Raw genomic sequence first — 15614 nt, 5'->3', positions numbered from 1 at the left:
GTGAACAGCCACCTGTAGGGACACGCCATGTGGCCCTACAGTTTCGTCAGGTTATGAATGCAGTGTGGGTTATGAGAAGCACCACACAGAAATGGAGCTAATGTAAATTGAACACTATACTTTCTTTTTCTGAGGCAAGGTCTCACTCTGTCACCCAGGCTGGTGTGCAGTGGCACCATCATAGACAGCTCACTGCAGCCTCAACCTCCCAGGCTCAAGCAATCCTCCCACCTCAGCCTCCCAAGTAGCTGAGACTACAAGCACATGCTACCACACCTAGCTAATAAATTTTTTTTTTTTGTAGAGATGGTGTCCCACTATGTTGCTCAGCCTGGTCTTGAGCTCCTGGATCAAGTGATCCTCCTGACTCGGCCTCCCAAAGTGCTGGGTTGACAGGTATGAGCCACCATGCCCAGCCTGTACACTCTATAACCATGTCAAGTTAATGAAAACAATCAAGCTCTCAACCAGCCTGGGCAACATGGCAAAACTCTGTCACTACAAAATTACAAAACTTAGCTGGATGTGGTGGCACACACCTATAGTCCCAGCTACTCAGGAGGCTGAAGTCAGAGGACTGCTTGTGCCAGAGAGGTTGAGGTTGCAGTGAGCCAAGATCACAACACTGCACTCCAGCCTGGGTGACAGAGTGAGACCCTGTCTTGAAAACAAAAGACAGAATCGAACGTAGCCCTTATCAGAAACTACGAATGTGTCACAAGGATAATGTCTCCAATATCTAAAGAGAAAATATCTGCATATGTGGGACATGAATATTCTGTTTTTATTTTCTAATTACTTTTTAATTTTTTTTTTTTTTTTTGAGACAGGGTCTTGCTCTGTCTCCCAGGCTGGAGTGAAGTGGTCTGGTCTCAGCTCACTGCAGCCTCAACCTCCTGGGCTCAAGTGATCCTTCCACCTCAGCCCCTCAAGTGGCTGGGGCTACAGCATGCAATACCATGCCTGGCTCATTTTTGTATTTTTAGTAGAGATGGGGTTTCACCACGTTGCCCAGGTTGGTCTCGAACTCCTGGGCTCAAGCGATCTGCCTGCCCTGGCCTCTGAAAGTGTGGAATTACAGGCCTGAGCCACAGCACCCAGCCTGACATGAAGATTCCGATCGCCAGGAAAGCAGCATACACACTGAGAGTAATGAATTCCGCACTCTCCACCACAGCCCGACAAAAAGCCCCCACTATCACCCCTGCTCACCCCGCCACCCTGGTGAATACTTGGGTTTTCCAAGTGCTCCTGGCAGGAGCCCCAAGTCCACTCAGTGGAGAGATCCAGCCTGTGTGTAAACTGCCGAGTGAGTCTATTACCATGAGTTTGGTAAAAAGAGGAATCAATTCCCCACAGCATAATGATTCCAGAATAAAATAATAAAACTTCATATGCCACAAGTCCACTATCAAACTGGACCACGTGACCTGCACCCCTTCCCCACACCACCTGGTGCCGACGAGGCAGAAAGCCTGTCCTGAAAGAGCCAATCGGTCCTGCCATTCCCTCACCTCAAAGCCAGGGCATGATGCCCCGGAGAAGAAGGACCGCTGAGCGGGGCCAGGCCGATACACAGGCAGAGCTGTGGGGGTTCTCCCTTCTCAATACCCCTCAGAGACCACAAAGTCATGGGGCACGAAGAAAGAATCACAACAGATGTCTCTCCTCACCCAGGAAGCAGGAGATTGTCCACATAAACTCCCAGACGAGGCTGTGAGTCCCCCTTCCCACCCACTGAGAACAGCATCCCACGCTGAGCAGCTCCAAGCCTCCTCCTGGTGCACTGGCCAGGAAGGCCTGGAGGGGAACACAGCAGGGAAGAGGAGGACCGTGTCGGCTCCCAGCATCCTTCAGCCAGAGCAGGGCTCACCCTCCCGAGGTTCCCACCTGCAGGACCCTGGGGATCACCAGCAATGTGCAGCCACTGCCAGACATTCAGGGAAGAGAAGGATACCTACGTGGTGGGCTCCCGACAAAGGGACACCAAGTAGTGAGAGAGATGGCAGGTACCCACAGCGGGGATTGCTGCCCACTGGAATAGTTGCAAAGATTCCATGGCAGAGGGGAGATAGCAGACACCGAAGGCTGTGGGATCTGCCTAAGGGAAGAGCAATGGTCTGGCAGCAAGGGCCAAGCCGAGAGGCAGGATATAAGAGCCTCAGAAGGAGAGACGGAGTGGCGGGGTGGGCTTGAATTGTAGTGAATGCTGAATAAAAGTTAAAGACAAGTAAATGCAAAACCATCCTGTTCCCCAATGGAAAAGCAAAGTCGTCAGTCCTCCCCTAAACTAACTTATAAGTTCTTTTATCTTTTCTTTTTTTTTGAGACACAGTCTCACTCTGTTGCTGAGGCTGGAGTGCAATGGTAAGATCTCGGCTCACTGCAACCTCCGTCTCCCGGGTTCAAGTGATTCTCCTGCCTCAGCCTCCCAAATAGTTGGGATTACAGGCATGCACCACCACACTCAGCTAATTTTTATATTTTTGGTAGAGACGGGGTTTCACCATGTTGGCCAGGCTGGTCTTGAACTCCTGTCTTCAAGTGATCCACCTGCCTCAACCTCCCAAAGTGCTGGGATTACAGGTGTAAGCCATCGTGCCTGGCCTAAGCCACCACAGCTGGCCCAAACTAACTTACAAATTTTAAAGCAATTCCAATCAAAATTGCTCAGTAAAGTAATGCTAAAATTCACCTGAAAAAAGAAATAATTAAGAATGCTGTTTTTAAGGTGCAGTATATAGCAAGCTATCATTCTTGTAAAAAATTAAGAAGGAAATATATACATATATGTACTTCATTATATATGTATGGAACACCTATGAAATTAATAACACTGGGCCAGGGGCAGTGGGTTACACCTGTAATCCCAGCACTTTGGGAGGCCGAGGTGGGTGATCACTTGAGGTCAGGAGTTCGTGACCAGCCCGGCCCAACATGTTGAAACCCCATCTCTACTAAAAATACTAAAAAAATTAGCCGGGCCTGGTGGCATGTGCCTGTAATCCCAGTACTCGGGAGGCTGAGGGCAGGAGAATCGCTTGAACCTGGAGGGCAGAGGTTGCAGTGAGCCGAGATCGTACCATTGCACTCCAGCCTGGGCAAAGAAGTGAGGCTCCGTCTCAAAAAAAAAAAAAAAAGAAAGAAAGAAAAAGAAATTAGTAACACTGGTTCCCTATGAAGAGGGGAGGTGGGACAAGGATAAGAGGAAATTTGTCATTGTATACCTTTTCATACTTCCAGGGTTTTAAATCATGTCAATGCATCACTTAGTAGAAAAAAAAGTTATTTTTTAAAAAAGAAAAAGAATGCCCTCTACTATACAAATTAAAAAGCTAACACTAGTTAATCATAGTTAAAGTTGTGATGCTGCCCTAGGAATAGATAGAAGGTAAAGGATAAAAATTCTACACAAAGACTCAAAAGTACATAAAAGAATTTAGTTCATAACAAAAATCACCTTTTAGAGCAGTGAGGAAATGACAGAGTCATTCATGACGGATGTTGGAAAAACTAGCTAACCATCTGGAAAAAAATAAAGTTAAATCCTTCCTGTCACAGTGATACCACAATAAATTCCAGATGGATTAAAGACTTAAATATGAAAGCATTTATGAGCATAGAGAGAAACTGCAGAACGTTGTTAACACTGGCGATCTCATGGTAGTGAGAATGGAAGGGGCTGACAGGAAATTTACATTTTCTGCTATACATTTTTGCATTGTTTCCATTATGCAATTAGGACATATTACCTCTGGCCTGGCACGGTGGCTCATGCCTGTAATCCCAGCACTTTGAGAGGCCCAGGCGAGTGGATCATTTGAGGCCGGGAGTTTGATACCAACCAGGCCGACATGGTGAAACCTCATCTCTACTAAAAATACAAAAAAATGAGTCGGGCAAATTTTTTTGCATCACTACAGGTGATGGTGCACACCTGTAGTCCCAGCTACTCTGGAGGCTGAGGCAGAAGAATTGCTTGAACCTGGGAGGTGGAGGTTGCAGTGGGCTGCAATCACATCACTGCACTCCAGCCTGGGCAGCAGAGTGAGACACTGTCTCAAAAAAAAAAAAGAACATATTACTTTTGAAAATAAAAATTCTAATAAAGAATATCTTAAAGAATAGGAAAAAAAACCATTAAAAGGCTTGAGGGAAATACAGGCAAACATTTATATACTCTAGGAAGAGGACAGACTTTGTAACAAGTCACCAAAGACGGGAACCATAATGAGGAAGTCTAATGTATTTAACAACATAAAAGGTTTACAGTTAAATGGGCCAAAAATCAACATAACCAAAATTAACAAACAAATAAATTGAGGAAAATGTTTTTAATAATATGCAGCCATAAAATAATTAATATTTTTAATGTGTAGAGCTCTTCAAATCAACAAGAAACAGACAAATGCCAATGCCCTAAATAGAAAAATAGGCAAAGGACCTGAACAGGTAGTTCACAAAAGAAAGTACTCAAATAAACACCCAAAGGAATTCCAATCCCAATAGCAATAGAAAATTCAGATTAAAACCACAGGTATCATTGTTTTCTCCTATAAATTAGCCAAGATTATTTTTAAATGATACCCAGTGTTACTGAATTTGTAGGGAATGGGATACTCTTAAACTGTGATGCTGAGTAAAACCTTCCTTGAGGGCAACTTGGTAGTATGTATCAAAAGGTATAAAAATACACATAACCACTGGGCGCAGTGGCTCATGCCTGTAATCCCAGCACTTTGGGAGGCCAAGGCGGGCAGATGACTTGAGGTCAGGAGTTTGACACCAGCCTGGCCAACATGGCAAAACCCTGTCTCTATCAAAAACACAAAAATTAGCCTGGTGTGGTGACAGGTGCCTGTAATCCTAGCTACTCGGGAGGCTGAGGCAGGAGAATCACTTGAACCCAGCAGGTGGAGGTTGCAGTGAGCCGAGGTCACACCACTGCACTCCAGCCTGGGTGACAAAGCCAGATACTGTCTCAAAAAAAAAGGCAGGGCACAGTGGCTCACACCTATAATCTCAACACTTTGGGAGGCCGAGGCAGGCAGATCACCTGAGGTCAGGAGTTCAAGACCAGCCTGGCCAATATGATGAAACCCCTATCTCTACTAAAAATACAAAATTAGCTGGGAGTGGTGGCTCATGCCTGTAATCCTAGCTACTCAGGAGGCTGAGACACGAGAATCGCTTGAACCCACGAGATGGAGGTTGCAGTGTGCTGAGATCACGCCATTGCACTCCAGCCTGGGCAAGAAGAGCGAAACTCCATCTCAAAACACACACACACACACACACACACACACACACACACACACACACATAACCTTTGACCCAGAGATTCTTCTAGCAATGTATCCCAGGGAAACAATTGATCATATATTTTAAGATTTCCCTACAAAAATAATTACTGCAGCCTTAAGTGTCAAAATACAGGAAACATACAGGACAAACAACAAGGATTGATGACCTAAATATAGGCAAATCTATACAATGAAATATATGCAGCTGTTAGAATGGGCTAGATCCCACTGTACTAAAATGGAAAGCTCTTGAAACCTAAGAAAACTGTGGTTCCATTATATGAACAGAAATCTGGTGTACACAGAAAAGTGGTCTTTCAATTGGAAATATAATTCCAGGGAATAAAGAACAGAACCACACTGGAATGTAACAAAGAATAATACACATATGCACTAAATGATTTTTTTTTGGTAACAGAAAAAGATAAAAACAACTCAAATATTCATCAATAGGGGAATGGTTATCTAAATACAATATACTCACCCAATGGGACACCATGTAGATGTAAAAAATAAAGGATTTCTCTCTATGTATTAGCATGGAAAAATCCCAGAGTAACAAAAATCAAGGAGAACACCACCTTGTTCCCTAGTAATACTATATTCTGAAATCCATATAATTTAAAGAGAAGAAAATAACATTTGTGTTTGCTTATATTTGCATTTTTAAAAATCCACATATTAGGCTGGGCGCAGTGGCTCACGACTATAATCCCAGCACTTTGGGAGGCTGCGTTGGGTGGATCACCTGAGGTCAGGAGTTCGAGACCAGCCTGGCCAATATGGTGAAACCCCGTTTCTACTAAAAATACAAAAATTAGCCAGGCATGGTGGTGTGTGCCTGTAACCCCAGCTACTTGGGAGGCTGAGGCAGGGGAATCACTTGAACCTGGGAGGTGGAGGTTGCAGTGAGCCGAAATTGTGCCACTGCACTGCAGCCTGGGTGACAGAGTGAGACTCTGCCTCAAAAAAAAAAAAAAAAAAAAATCCAGACATTGGAAAAATTAAAAATAGAAACCAATAAAGATGGTTAATTCTAAGGGGTAGGGGAGACAGGGAGGTTAGGCAGACAGGAACAGGTATACAACATATCTTTTCTTTTTTTTTTTTTTTTGAGACAGAGTCTCGCTCTGTTGCCCAGGCTGGAGTGCAGTGGTGTGATCTCAGCTCACTGCAACCTCCGCCTCCTGGGTTCAAGTCATTCTCCTAACTCAGCCTCCTGAGTAGCTGGGATTACAGGCACCCGCCAGTGCATGCCTGGCTAATTTACAACATATCTTAATGCATACTTTGTTTTGGTTTTGAGCTATGTAACTATTACTCTTTTCCAAAAAATTTAAATGACAAATTTAAAAGAGATCCTAGGAACAAGAATGAATTATTCAAATGAAATAATGCCATATACAAATTCTTCTGTAATGGTTTTGGATGACTACATTAACTAGAAGTCTATCACCTCAGAGACAGGGAGGTTGCTGTCACTACTTGTTTGCTCTACTGGAAGCTAAAGGAGTAGTTTCAAACAACACACGCCACTAGAATGACCAAAACAGGCCAAACACAAGCCATCTCTACAATTGCAGGCCATGCCTGATAAACAAAACAAAACTTTGAACAACAAAAGAGGCCAGTAATTAGCCTCTATGGCACCCAGCATCCAGAAGGGAGCTGAATGCATCCAACAAGTGCCATCCAGCTGATCAGCCTCTGAAATTTGTAAAGCACTGTGACACATACCTTATCTCTTTAATCTAACCACCTACTTGACAAAGTTGCTGGAATAGGGAAAAATGAAGTCCAAGGCAGTCAAACACTATCCAAAGTCATACAGCTAGTGCACCACAGACAGGGGCTAGAGCCCAGCTCTCTTGGCATTAAGCCCATTCTCTGCCCACTGTACCTCCTTGACATCACTTCTGGCCACTCCTCATCTTGGGCCCCATAATGAGGTTTATAACTGGATAGCTAAGCACAGTATAGGGGGATGGTGGGAGTCGAGGGTGAGTCTCTCCTGTCTTCCTGCAGAACCATCTAAAACAGCCCCCAAGAAAGAAATGGTTACAAGAGCCTATGAAGAAACTTAAGCCCATCTCTACAAAAAATAAAACATTAGCCAAGCATGGTGGCACACGCCTATCGTCCTAGCTACTAAGGAGGCTGAGATGAGAGAATTGCTTGAGCCCAGGAGTTCAAGGCTGCAGAAAGCCACGATCATGCAGCTGCACTGCACTCCAGACTGGATAACAGAATGAGACCCTGTCTCAAAAAAAAAAGAAAGAAAGAAAGGAAGGAAGGAAGGGAGGAAAGAACTAAGTATCAGAAAACAGAAACCTGTATTAGAGATGAAAATGCCAACTACAAATCAGCATGGACAGAGTATTTAAATCATGGTCCAGCCAATGGCAGACTTTATTTAATACAATGTTCTGGCAATTGAAGACTTTAATCATTTCCTTACCTGGAATCAAAGAGGGTGCCATCCAGAAGCGTGCCATTGTAATGATACCTGAGAAAGTCCCCACTTTGACTTATCCGCTCACAGTTTTCAGGTACTACCTTGTTCTCAATGGAAATGCTGTCCTTGGGGTTATGGAGGTCCAATAATGCAACATCAAACACCAGAGATGCCTGACCGGGAATGTCTTTCCCTAGAATGGAATGGGAGAAGATGATTAAACGGGACACAGGATTTAGGAAGTACTTTACAACTCAACAGGCTTGGGGTTGGTGTTATTCATTTCTTGCGGTTTTGAAGCCAAGGAAACAATGTTCTTCCAGGTCTTGAATGGGCCCCCATGGTGTCCAACCATGGGCTGATGGTATAATCTAAAACCTGACTCAGCAAAAGGAGAAAATTGGTATTAATGACATAAGAGACTACCATGACCATACTTTCTGGACTCATGCTGGAAAATCAAGGCTCTATGTAGGTGGGCAGGCACCCACAGGCAAACCCAAATACATACCTCTGTGGGTTTCTGTTTGTGAATAAATGCAAACCACAGACATTTAAAGGAGAAAATTCCAAATCTCTGGTCTGGTTCTGGAGAACTGTACACAGACTTGTTCTTTGAAACGAACGGCCAATTTTTTAGAGGCAAAAAGTAAAACTCAATGCTTTAAGTATATCCAAAGCAAGATATAAATAAGACGAAAGCAGAATAACAGAGAAAAAAATGGCACCCACAATCCAAAATATAAATAAATAGTCCTCAAATCACTTCTATCTCACTTCTGGGTAGTACTGCTTCTCTTGGATGTTCCTGCCAGTGGGAATATTTTGAATATCTGCAAAATGAAATCCACATGAAGAGATTACAGGACACTAGTTCTTCCTGCAAAGATCAACATCAACCAATAAATAACTCAAAATCCAGTAATTTGGGATAGTAGAAAGTTAACCAACAAACCAATCCCTCAGTTTTACTTGCCATTTGTTATATCATGCAAAGGAGTAGGCCCAGACAAGCAAACCAGATGCTGCCAAGCCTGAGCTCCTTCCACTGGCCTTTGGCAAAGCCCACCCTGCATCTCCTTCCCCTCCAAGGAATGATGAAATCTGCTGAAAGCCGGCTGCTGAGTCAGCCCCTGGAATGCAAGGTGTGGTCAATCCCTAAATCGCACGCGTGGGAGATAGAATATTAATCTTTTGTGCCTTACTGTATCTTTTCATTTAAGAGAAAAATGAAAGCCTTAAAAGTAACCATGGGGTTTAAATTTTTCTTTTCTTTTTTTTTTCTTTTTTTTTTTTTTGAGATGGAGTCTCGCTCTGTTGCCCAGGCTGGAGTGTAATAGCACAATCTTGGCTCACTGCAACCTTCGCCTCCTGGGTTCAAGCGATTCTCCTGCCTCAGCTTCCCGAGTAGCTGGGATTACAGGCACCTGCCACCACGCCTGGCTAAATTTTGTATTTTTAGTAGAGACGGGGTTTCCCCATGCTGGCCAGGCTGGTCTTGAACTCCCGACCTCAGGCGATCCACCCAAATCAGCCTCCCAAAGTGCTGGGATTACAGGCGGCAGCCACTGCGCCCGGCCTGGGGTTTCAATTTTTCTAGCATTAATGTGTACTAAATGAATAATGTTTTCTATAGCAACTTTGCAGAGAAATAATTCACATACCATACAGTTCACCCATTTAAAGTTACACTTGGATAGCCGAGCACAGTATTCAAGTATAAAGTATTCAAAAATAACTACTCTAAATAAGCTATTATTTATTTAAAGTACATAAATAATATTTCTCATATTAGGCTCACATCTGGTTTTGTTATGTGGCTGATGACAAAAGGATCTGGGAGCCAATGTGAATGAACTTCTTGGGGCCAAGGACAAGACCATTTGAACATCAATAAGAAAACAGTAACTGCCAGGCACAGTGGCTCCCACCTGTAATCCCAGTGCTTTGGGAGGCTGAGGTGGGAGGATCGCTTGAGTCCAGGATTTCAAGGTAAGCCTGGGTAACGTAGCGAGACACTGTCTCTAAAAAAACTTTTTTAACTAGCCAAGCATGGTGGCACACGCCTGTACTCCTAACTATTCGGGAGGCTGAGGCAGGAGGATCACCCAGGAGTTTGAGGTTACAGTGAGCTATGATGGTGTCACTCCAGTCTGGGTGACAGAGTGAGACCCTGTCTCTAAAAATAATAATAACAGTATCTTATATCTCAGTGGGGGGGAGAATTAAGACATATTTACGGCACTGCTTTAAACTTTATTTTTCTTTTAGTAGGGAATTCCACCTCTAATACTCTGTTTAAGAAACCATCTGCAGATCCCCAGCATGTAAAATACATAAAAGTGGGCCAGGCACAGTGGTTCACACCTGTAATCCCAGCACTTTGGGAGGCCGAGGTGGATGGATGGCTTGACCTCAGCAGTTTGAGACAAGTCTGGCCAACATGGCGAAATGCTGTCTCTACTAAAAATACAAAAATTTGCCAGGCATGGTGGCATACGCCTATAGTCCAAGCTACCCAGGAGGCTGAGGCAGGAGAATCTCTTGAACCCAGGAGATAGAGGTTGCAGTGAGCCGAGATCGCACCACTACACTCCAGCCTGGGCAACAGAGTGAGACTCTGTCTCAAAAAAAAAAAAAAGTGTATATATATATATGAGTGTGTATATATATATATATATATATATATAAGCGTGTATATATATATGAGTATATATATGAGTATATATATATGAGTATATATATATATGAGTATATATATATGAGTATATATATATATGAGTATATATATATATGAGTATATATATATGAGTATATATATATATATGAGTATATATATATATATATATATATATGAGTATATATATATGGAGGTAGAAAGGAGAGAAGGCTGAGCCCCATCACCTCAGGCTCCCTTCTCCTCCTGCTCCACTCCACAGAGCCAGGAAAAAACGTTGAAAACATATTGGCTATTGTAAGTTGACTATCACTATCAGTAAACTTCTTAAGAAGCATCATGTTCTCATTTATATCCTTAACTACAAAGTCATGTGCTGCACAATGAAGTTTTGGTCAACAACAGACCACATATATGAGAGTGGTCCCATGAGATTATCATATCATGTCTTTACTGTACCTTTTCTATGTTTAGATACACAAATTCTTACCATTGTGTTACAGTAGCTCACAGGATTCAGTACAGATGCTGTGCAGGTTTGCAGCCTACAGGAAACAGGTTACACCACACAGCCTAAGTGTGCAGCAGGCTGTAGCACCTAGGATTGTGTAAGTGCACTCTATGGCATTTGCACAACAATGCAATTGCCTAATGATGCCTTTCTCAGAACATATCCCCATTATGAATCAACACATCACTGTATCCATCTGCTGTTTAAATGCCTACAGGTCTCTATGTTGTGCCAGCATGTCAATATGACTAAACGCACCTGAAATTCAAACATGAGTACCTGAGACATTCCATTTATCAGTCAATATTATGTGTTTTCCTTCACAGTAAAACTACAAACAGGACACTAGTTGTAATTAATGTGTTTTCTAACATTACACTTTGCTTTTGTCCATATGGAGTTAATGCCATAGGTAAAACTCATTGTAGAGGTGCAAACGGGGAAATCTGGCAATTCTGACATTGTATGGCTAAATTTCTACCTGGATATCTGCAACTTTTATAGTGTCTAATTCAAGTCTCATTTCACAAATGTTAAAGCCAGAGAGGTTGGTGGCCAAGGCCATGGCGGGTACAACAGGGGCAGAGGGGGTTACTTATGAATGCCAATGACTATAAGTAAGTGGAAATTTCTGCAACTCAATCATCAGACAGCAGACAATCCAGACTAGCACTGTCAAATAGAACTTTCTGAGTGATGGAAATGATCTGGGTCTGTATCTGCACTGTCCACTATGGTGGTCCTCAGCAACGTGAGGCTATTGGGTACCTAAAATGTAGCAGTGTGACCAAGGAACTGAATTTTAAATTTTAGCTAATTAATAGCCACATGTAGCTAGTGGTTACCATATTGGCCAGCGTAGGTCTAGACCGAAAGGTCTAGTGGGTTTCATGTGGTGACAACTGAATTAACCACTGCAATAAAAATAAGGGTAGGAGAGAGTGGCTCCAAGAAGGAGAAGGACTTACCATCTCCATCCTCTCCATAGGCCAGAAAAGGAGGAATGGTGATGATGCGCTTCTCACCCACACACATCCCCAGCAGCCCTTTATCCATTCCAGGAATCAGCCAGCCAATTCCCACATACGTGTCATATGTTTTCATGCGATTGTGACTGAAAGGTAATGAGAAAGGGAAAAAGTTCCACACCATGAGGATATTTCCAACTCATCTCTCCGTACGGTTTTTCTTACCCAAATATCAGCTAAACGATGATCCCATACCCATCCTAGAGATAGACATTTATGGATCTTTGCCCCCAAACACAGGGCAGATGTCCTCAAGTTTAGAAAGAAATAAAAAGCATGCATTTATACTAGTGATAGACAAAAACAGGCCAGCCATTCCACTAATCAAACACGCTCTAATGAGAAGAAATTGCGAAGGGTTCCCTGATCTCCCGTGTAGCCCCATGCCTCTCCATAGCTTCACATACATTCATCTTTTCCCTCTTGCTTCCATGGGAAAACTATAAAAAGGAACCAAAACGTGCATAAGCCTCCTTAGAAATAGAGACTTACACGGCCGGGTGCAGTGGCTCACGCCTGTAATCCCAGAACTTTGGGAGGCCAAGGCAGGCAGATCATGAGGTCAGGAGATCGAGAACACCCTGGCTAATACGTTGAAACCCCGTCTCTACTAAAAATACAAAAAATTAGCTTGGCGTGGTGGCATGCGCCTGTAGTCCCAGCTCCTTGGTAGGCTGAGACAGGAGAATCGCTTGAACCCAGGAGGCAGAGGTTGCAGTGAGCCAAGATCGTGCCACTGTACTCCAGCCTGGGTGACAGGGCGAGAATCCATCTCAAAAAAAAAGAAATAGAACCTTTCACTTAATGATGAGATCTCAAAATACTGTTAAGTTAGATAAACACTGCTCTTCAATGTTTCTACGATGTATTAAAATTTTGACTCTGGCACCAGAGAAGATGCAACACTGACCAAAAGTCTTAAGTAGATGAGTTCAGTACTGATTACAGTTGAGAAGAGTCTTTATTCTGCTATCCCCATCAGCATAAAAAGCAAGTAAGACAGAAGGAAAGAACTATGCATGGGACATTTCACTGATACTGCCATGAACGACAGGACTTACCTCGAATCAAACAGAGTTCCGTCCAGGAACGTCCCGTTGTAGTGGTACCTCACAAAATCAGACACCTGGATGGTCCGAGGGCAACTCGGGGGCTTGAAATAGGTGTGAATCTGAACCTGGTCTTCAGAATTCCAAATATCCATCAGAAGTACATCAAAATGAAGCACTGAATTGGGGGGGATCACACCAGCTAGAAATTAAAGATTACACACTGAGTTCACAGTTGCTGCCTTTCAGGCCAGATAAATAAACACCTAGGATGCTCCCAAGGTGAATGTGGGCCAAAAGGGTTCAAGCAGTCACCGCTATACAATCCCAAAATGACCCATTCTTCCTCCCTCTTTCCTCCAAATGAAATTGAAAGAAAAGAGAAAAAACAGTCTTCTTCTCATTGAGGGTATCATTCAATACATCTGTGTTAATGACACTTTCTTTCACATCTAGAAGAAATAAACCTAAGATGGAAATTTTAGCTGTGTATGAGTTCACTGCTTTTCATTTTCCCCCAATCTAAAGCTTCCAAGATTCTCCAGTCTGTTTGACTTAACATCCTAAAAGTGTTCTCATTGTTTCTGCTGACGTGTTTATAAACGAGGAAGAAAAGCTTACAAACTCCTTCACTTCCGTAGGCAAGCTTTGGGGGAATCTTCACGAAACGTCTCTCGTTTACGCACATCCCAACAAGAGCCTGGTCCATCCCTGTGATCAGCTGTCCTTTTCCCACAAACACGTTGAAAGTGGAGTCTCTGTCATAGCTGAAGGCCCAAAGGGTAGGGAAAGAGAAAGAAAAGTATAAATAGTCCCTTCCTCAGTAAAAAACCAACCTGTAAAAATGTGCCCATAGATGTAATGGGGCCATAGCAAAGCAAAAACCCTGCCTAGGAGTTACTGATACAGGAACATCTCCACTGGACAGTACTTGTAGGGTTGGAAATTTTAGACTACCTTGAATATTGCCAGCAAATCTAGTTCAATAAGAATCAGCATAACTCTCTCCAGGAAAAAAAAAAAAGTGTTAAACTGATTTTGCAAAATAGTTACCTATTCTTTCACACACACAAAAAAGAAAGAGTTGGCTGTGGTCATGCCAGGGCTTTGGAAGGCCAAGGCAAGAGGAGTTAAGTTGAAGTTAGGAGTTCGAGACCAGCCGGGGCAACAAAGTGAGGCCCCCCCTCTCTACTAAATAAATAAATACATATAATTAGCCAGGTGTGGTGGTGCATGCCTATAGTCCCAGCTACTTTGGAAGCTGAGGTAGGAGGATCGCTTGAGCCCAAGAGTTTGAGGCTGCAGTGAGCTATGATTGCACCACTGCACTCCAGCCTGGGCGACAGAGTCTCAAAAAATAAAATTAAATTAAATTTAAAAAAAAGACTTTACAGCCAGGTGCAATGGCTCACGCCTGTAATCCCAACACTTTGGGAGGCCAAGGAGAGTGGATCACCTGAGGTCAGCAGTTTGAAACCAGCCTGGCCAACACGGTGAAACCCCATCTCTACTAAAACTACAAAAAATTAGCCAGGCGTGGTGGCACACGCCTGTAGTCCCAGCAACTCGGGAGGCTGAGGCAGGAGAATTGCTTGAACCTGGGAGGCAGAGATTGCAGTGAGCCAACATAGCGCCACTGCACTCCAGCCTAGGTGACAGAGCAAGACTCTGTGTCAAAAACAAAACAAAACAAAACAAAAAAACACTTCATTTCATTTTCTATATGATTGGTACCTAAAAGCAACATCATAGGTACTAATGGCCAAAGTTAACACACACACACACACACACACACACACACACACTTGATTTTTTTTTAAAGTCATCCAGCTAAGTTAAACACAGAGGCAGCATGATAACAGCATAAAACATAAACTCTCTTAACCTCAGTTTCCTCCACTGCAAAATGCAAGAAATAATAACAGCCTCCCCAGGATCTGTGTAACAACATGAAAAATGCTCTGAAAACCTAAGTGTTATGCCAATATTGCTATAATTATCACAGGTAATAGAAAGTATGATGTAGTCTTAGGATCACTAATACACGTGTTTTAAAGGCTGATAGGCAACAGCCTTAGATCAAAAGATAAATAAGGAAATCATGGCTGTGACTCACACCTTTATCTTCTTCAATGTCAAATTTAGCAATCAACACGGGTTTGCCTATTAGGGGAGTGTGCCAGGTGCTTTGGGGGATATAAAGTACAAGGCATGGACTTTGCCTACAAGTACCTTATATACTGATAGAGACCCACAGGGTTTCAGAAGACATAAAATAAAATGCTCTATGGCATTTTATAATAACAGATTTTTACTCACTGACACAGAGGGATATATACAATAAGAGTAAAGGGCAGGTTACAATGCCAGGCGTGGTGGCTCATGCCTGTAATCTCAGCACTTTGGGAGGCCAAGGACGGTGGATCACTTGAGATCAGGAGTTCGAGACCAGCCTGGCCAACATGGTGAAACCCCATCTCTACAAAAAATACAAAATTAGCCAGGCGTGGTGGTGTGCACCTGTAGTCCCAGCTACTTGGGAGCCTGAGGTACAAGCATTGCTTGAACCTGGGAGGTGAAGGTTGCAGTGA

At 43.2% G+C, this 15614-nt stretch overlaps 1 protein-coding gene across 2 annotated transcripts in view; it reads right to left on the bottom strand.

The window, feature by feature from the left end:
- The window catches only part of FKBP9 (FKBP prolyl isomerase 9), a 49340-nt gene that overhangs the window by 16777 nt on the left and 16949 nt on the right, over positions 1-15614 (bottom strand). For both annotated transcript variants that reach the window (XM_008964339.4, XM_057302843.2), the window contains exons 2-5: positions 13645-13790; positions 13036-13225; positions 11915-12060; positions 7762-7951 (exon numbers count right to left, since the gene is read on the bottom strand). In XM_008964339.4, coding sequence (XP_008962587.2) covers positions 7762-7951; positions 11915-12060; positions 13036-13225; positions 13645-13790 — 672 coding nt within the window. The remainder of the gene's footprint in view (positions 1-7761; positions 7952-11914; positions 12061-13035; positions 13226-13644; positions 13791-15614) is intronic.

The sequence above is a fragment of the Pan paniscus genome, chromosome 6 (genome assembly GCF_029289425.2).
Source record: "Pan paniscus chromosome 6, NHGRI_mPanPan1-v2.0_pri, whole genome shotgun sequence".
Lineage (NCBI taxonomy): Eukaryota > Metazoa > Chordata > Mammalia > Primates > Hominidae > Pan > Pan paniscus.
This window is presented reverse-complemented; position numbering and strand designations above follow the sequence as displayed.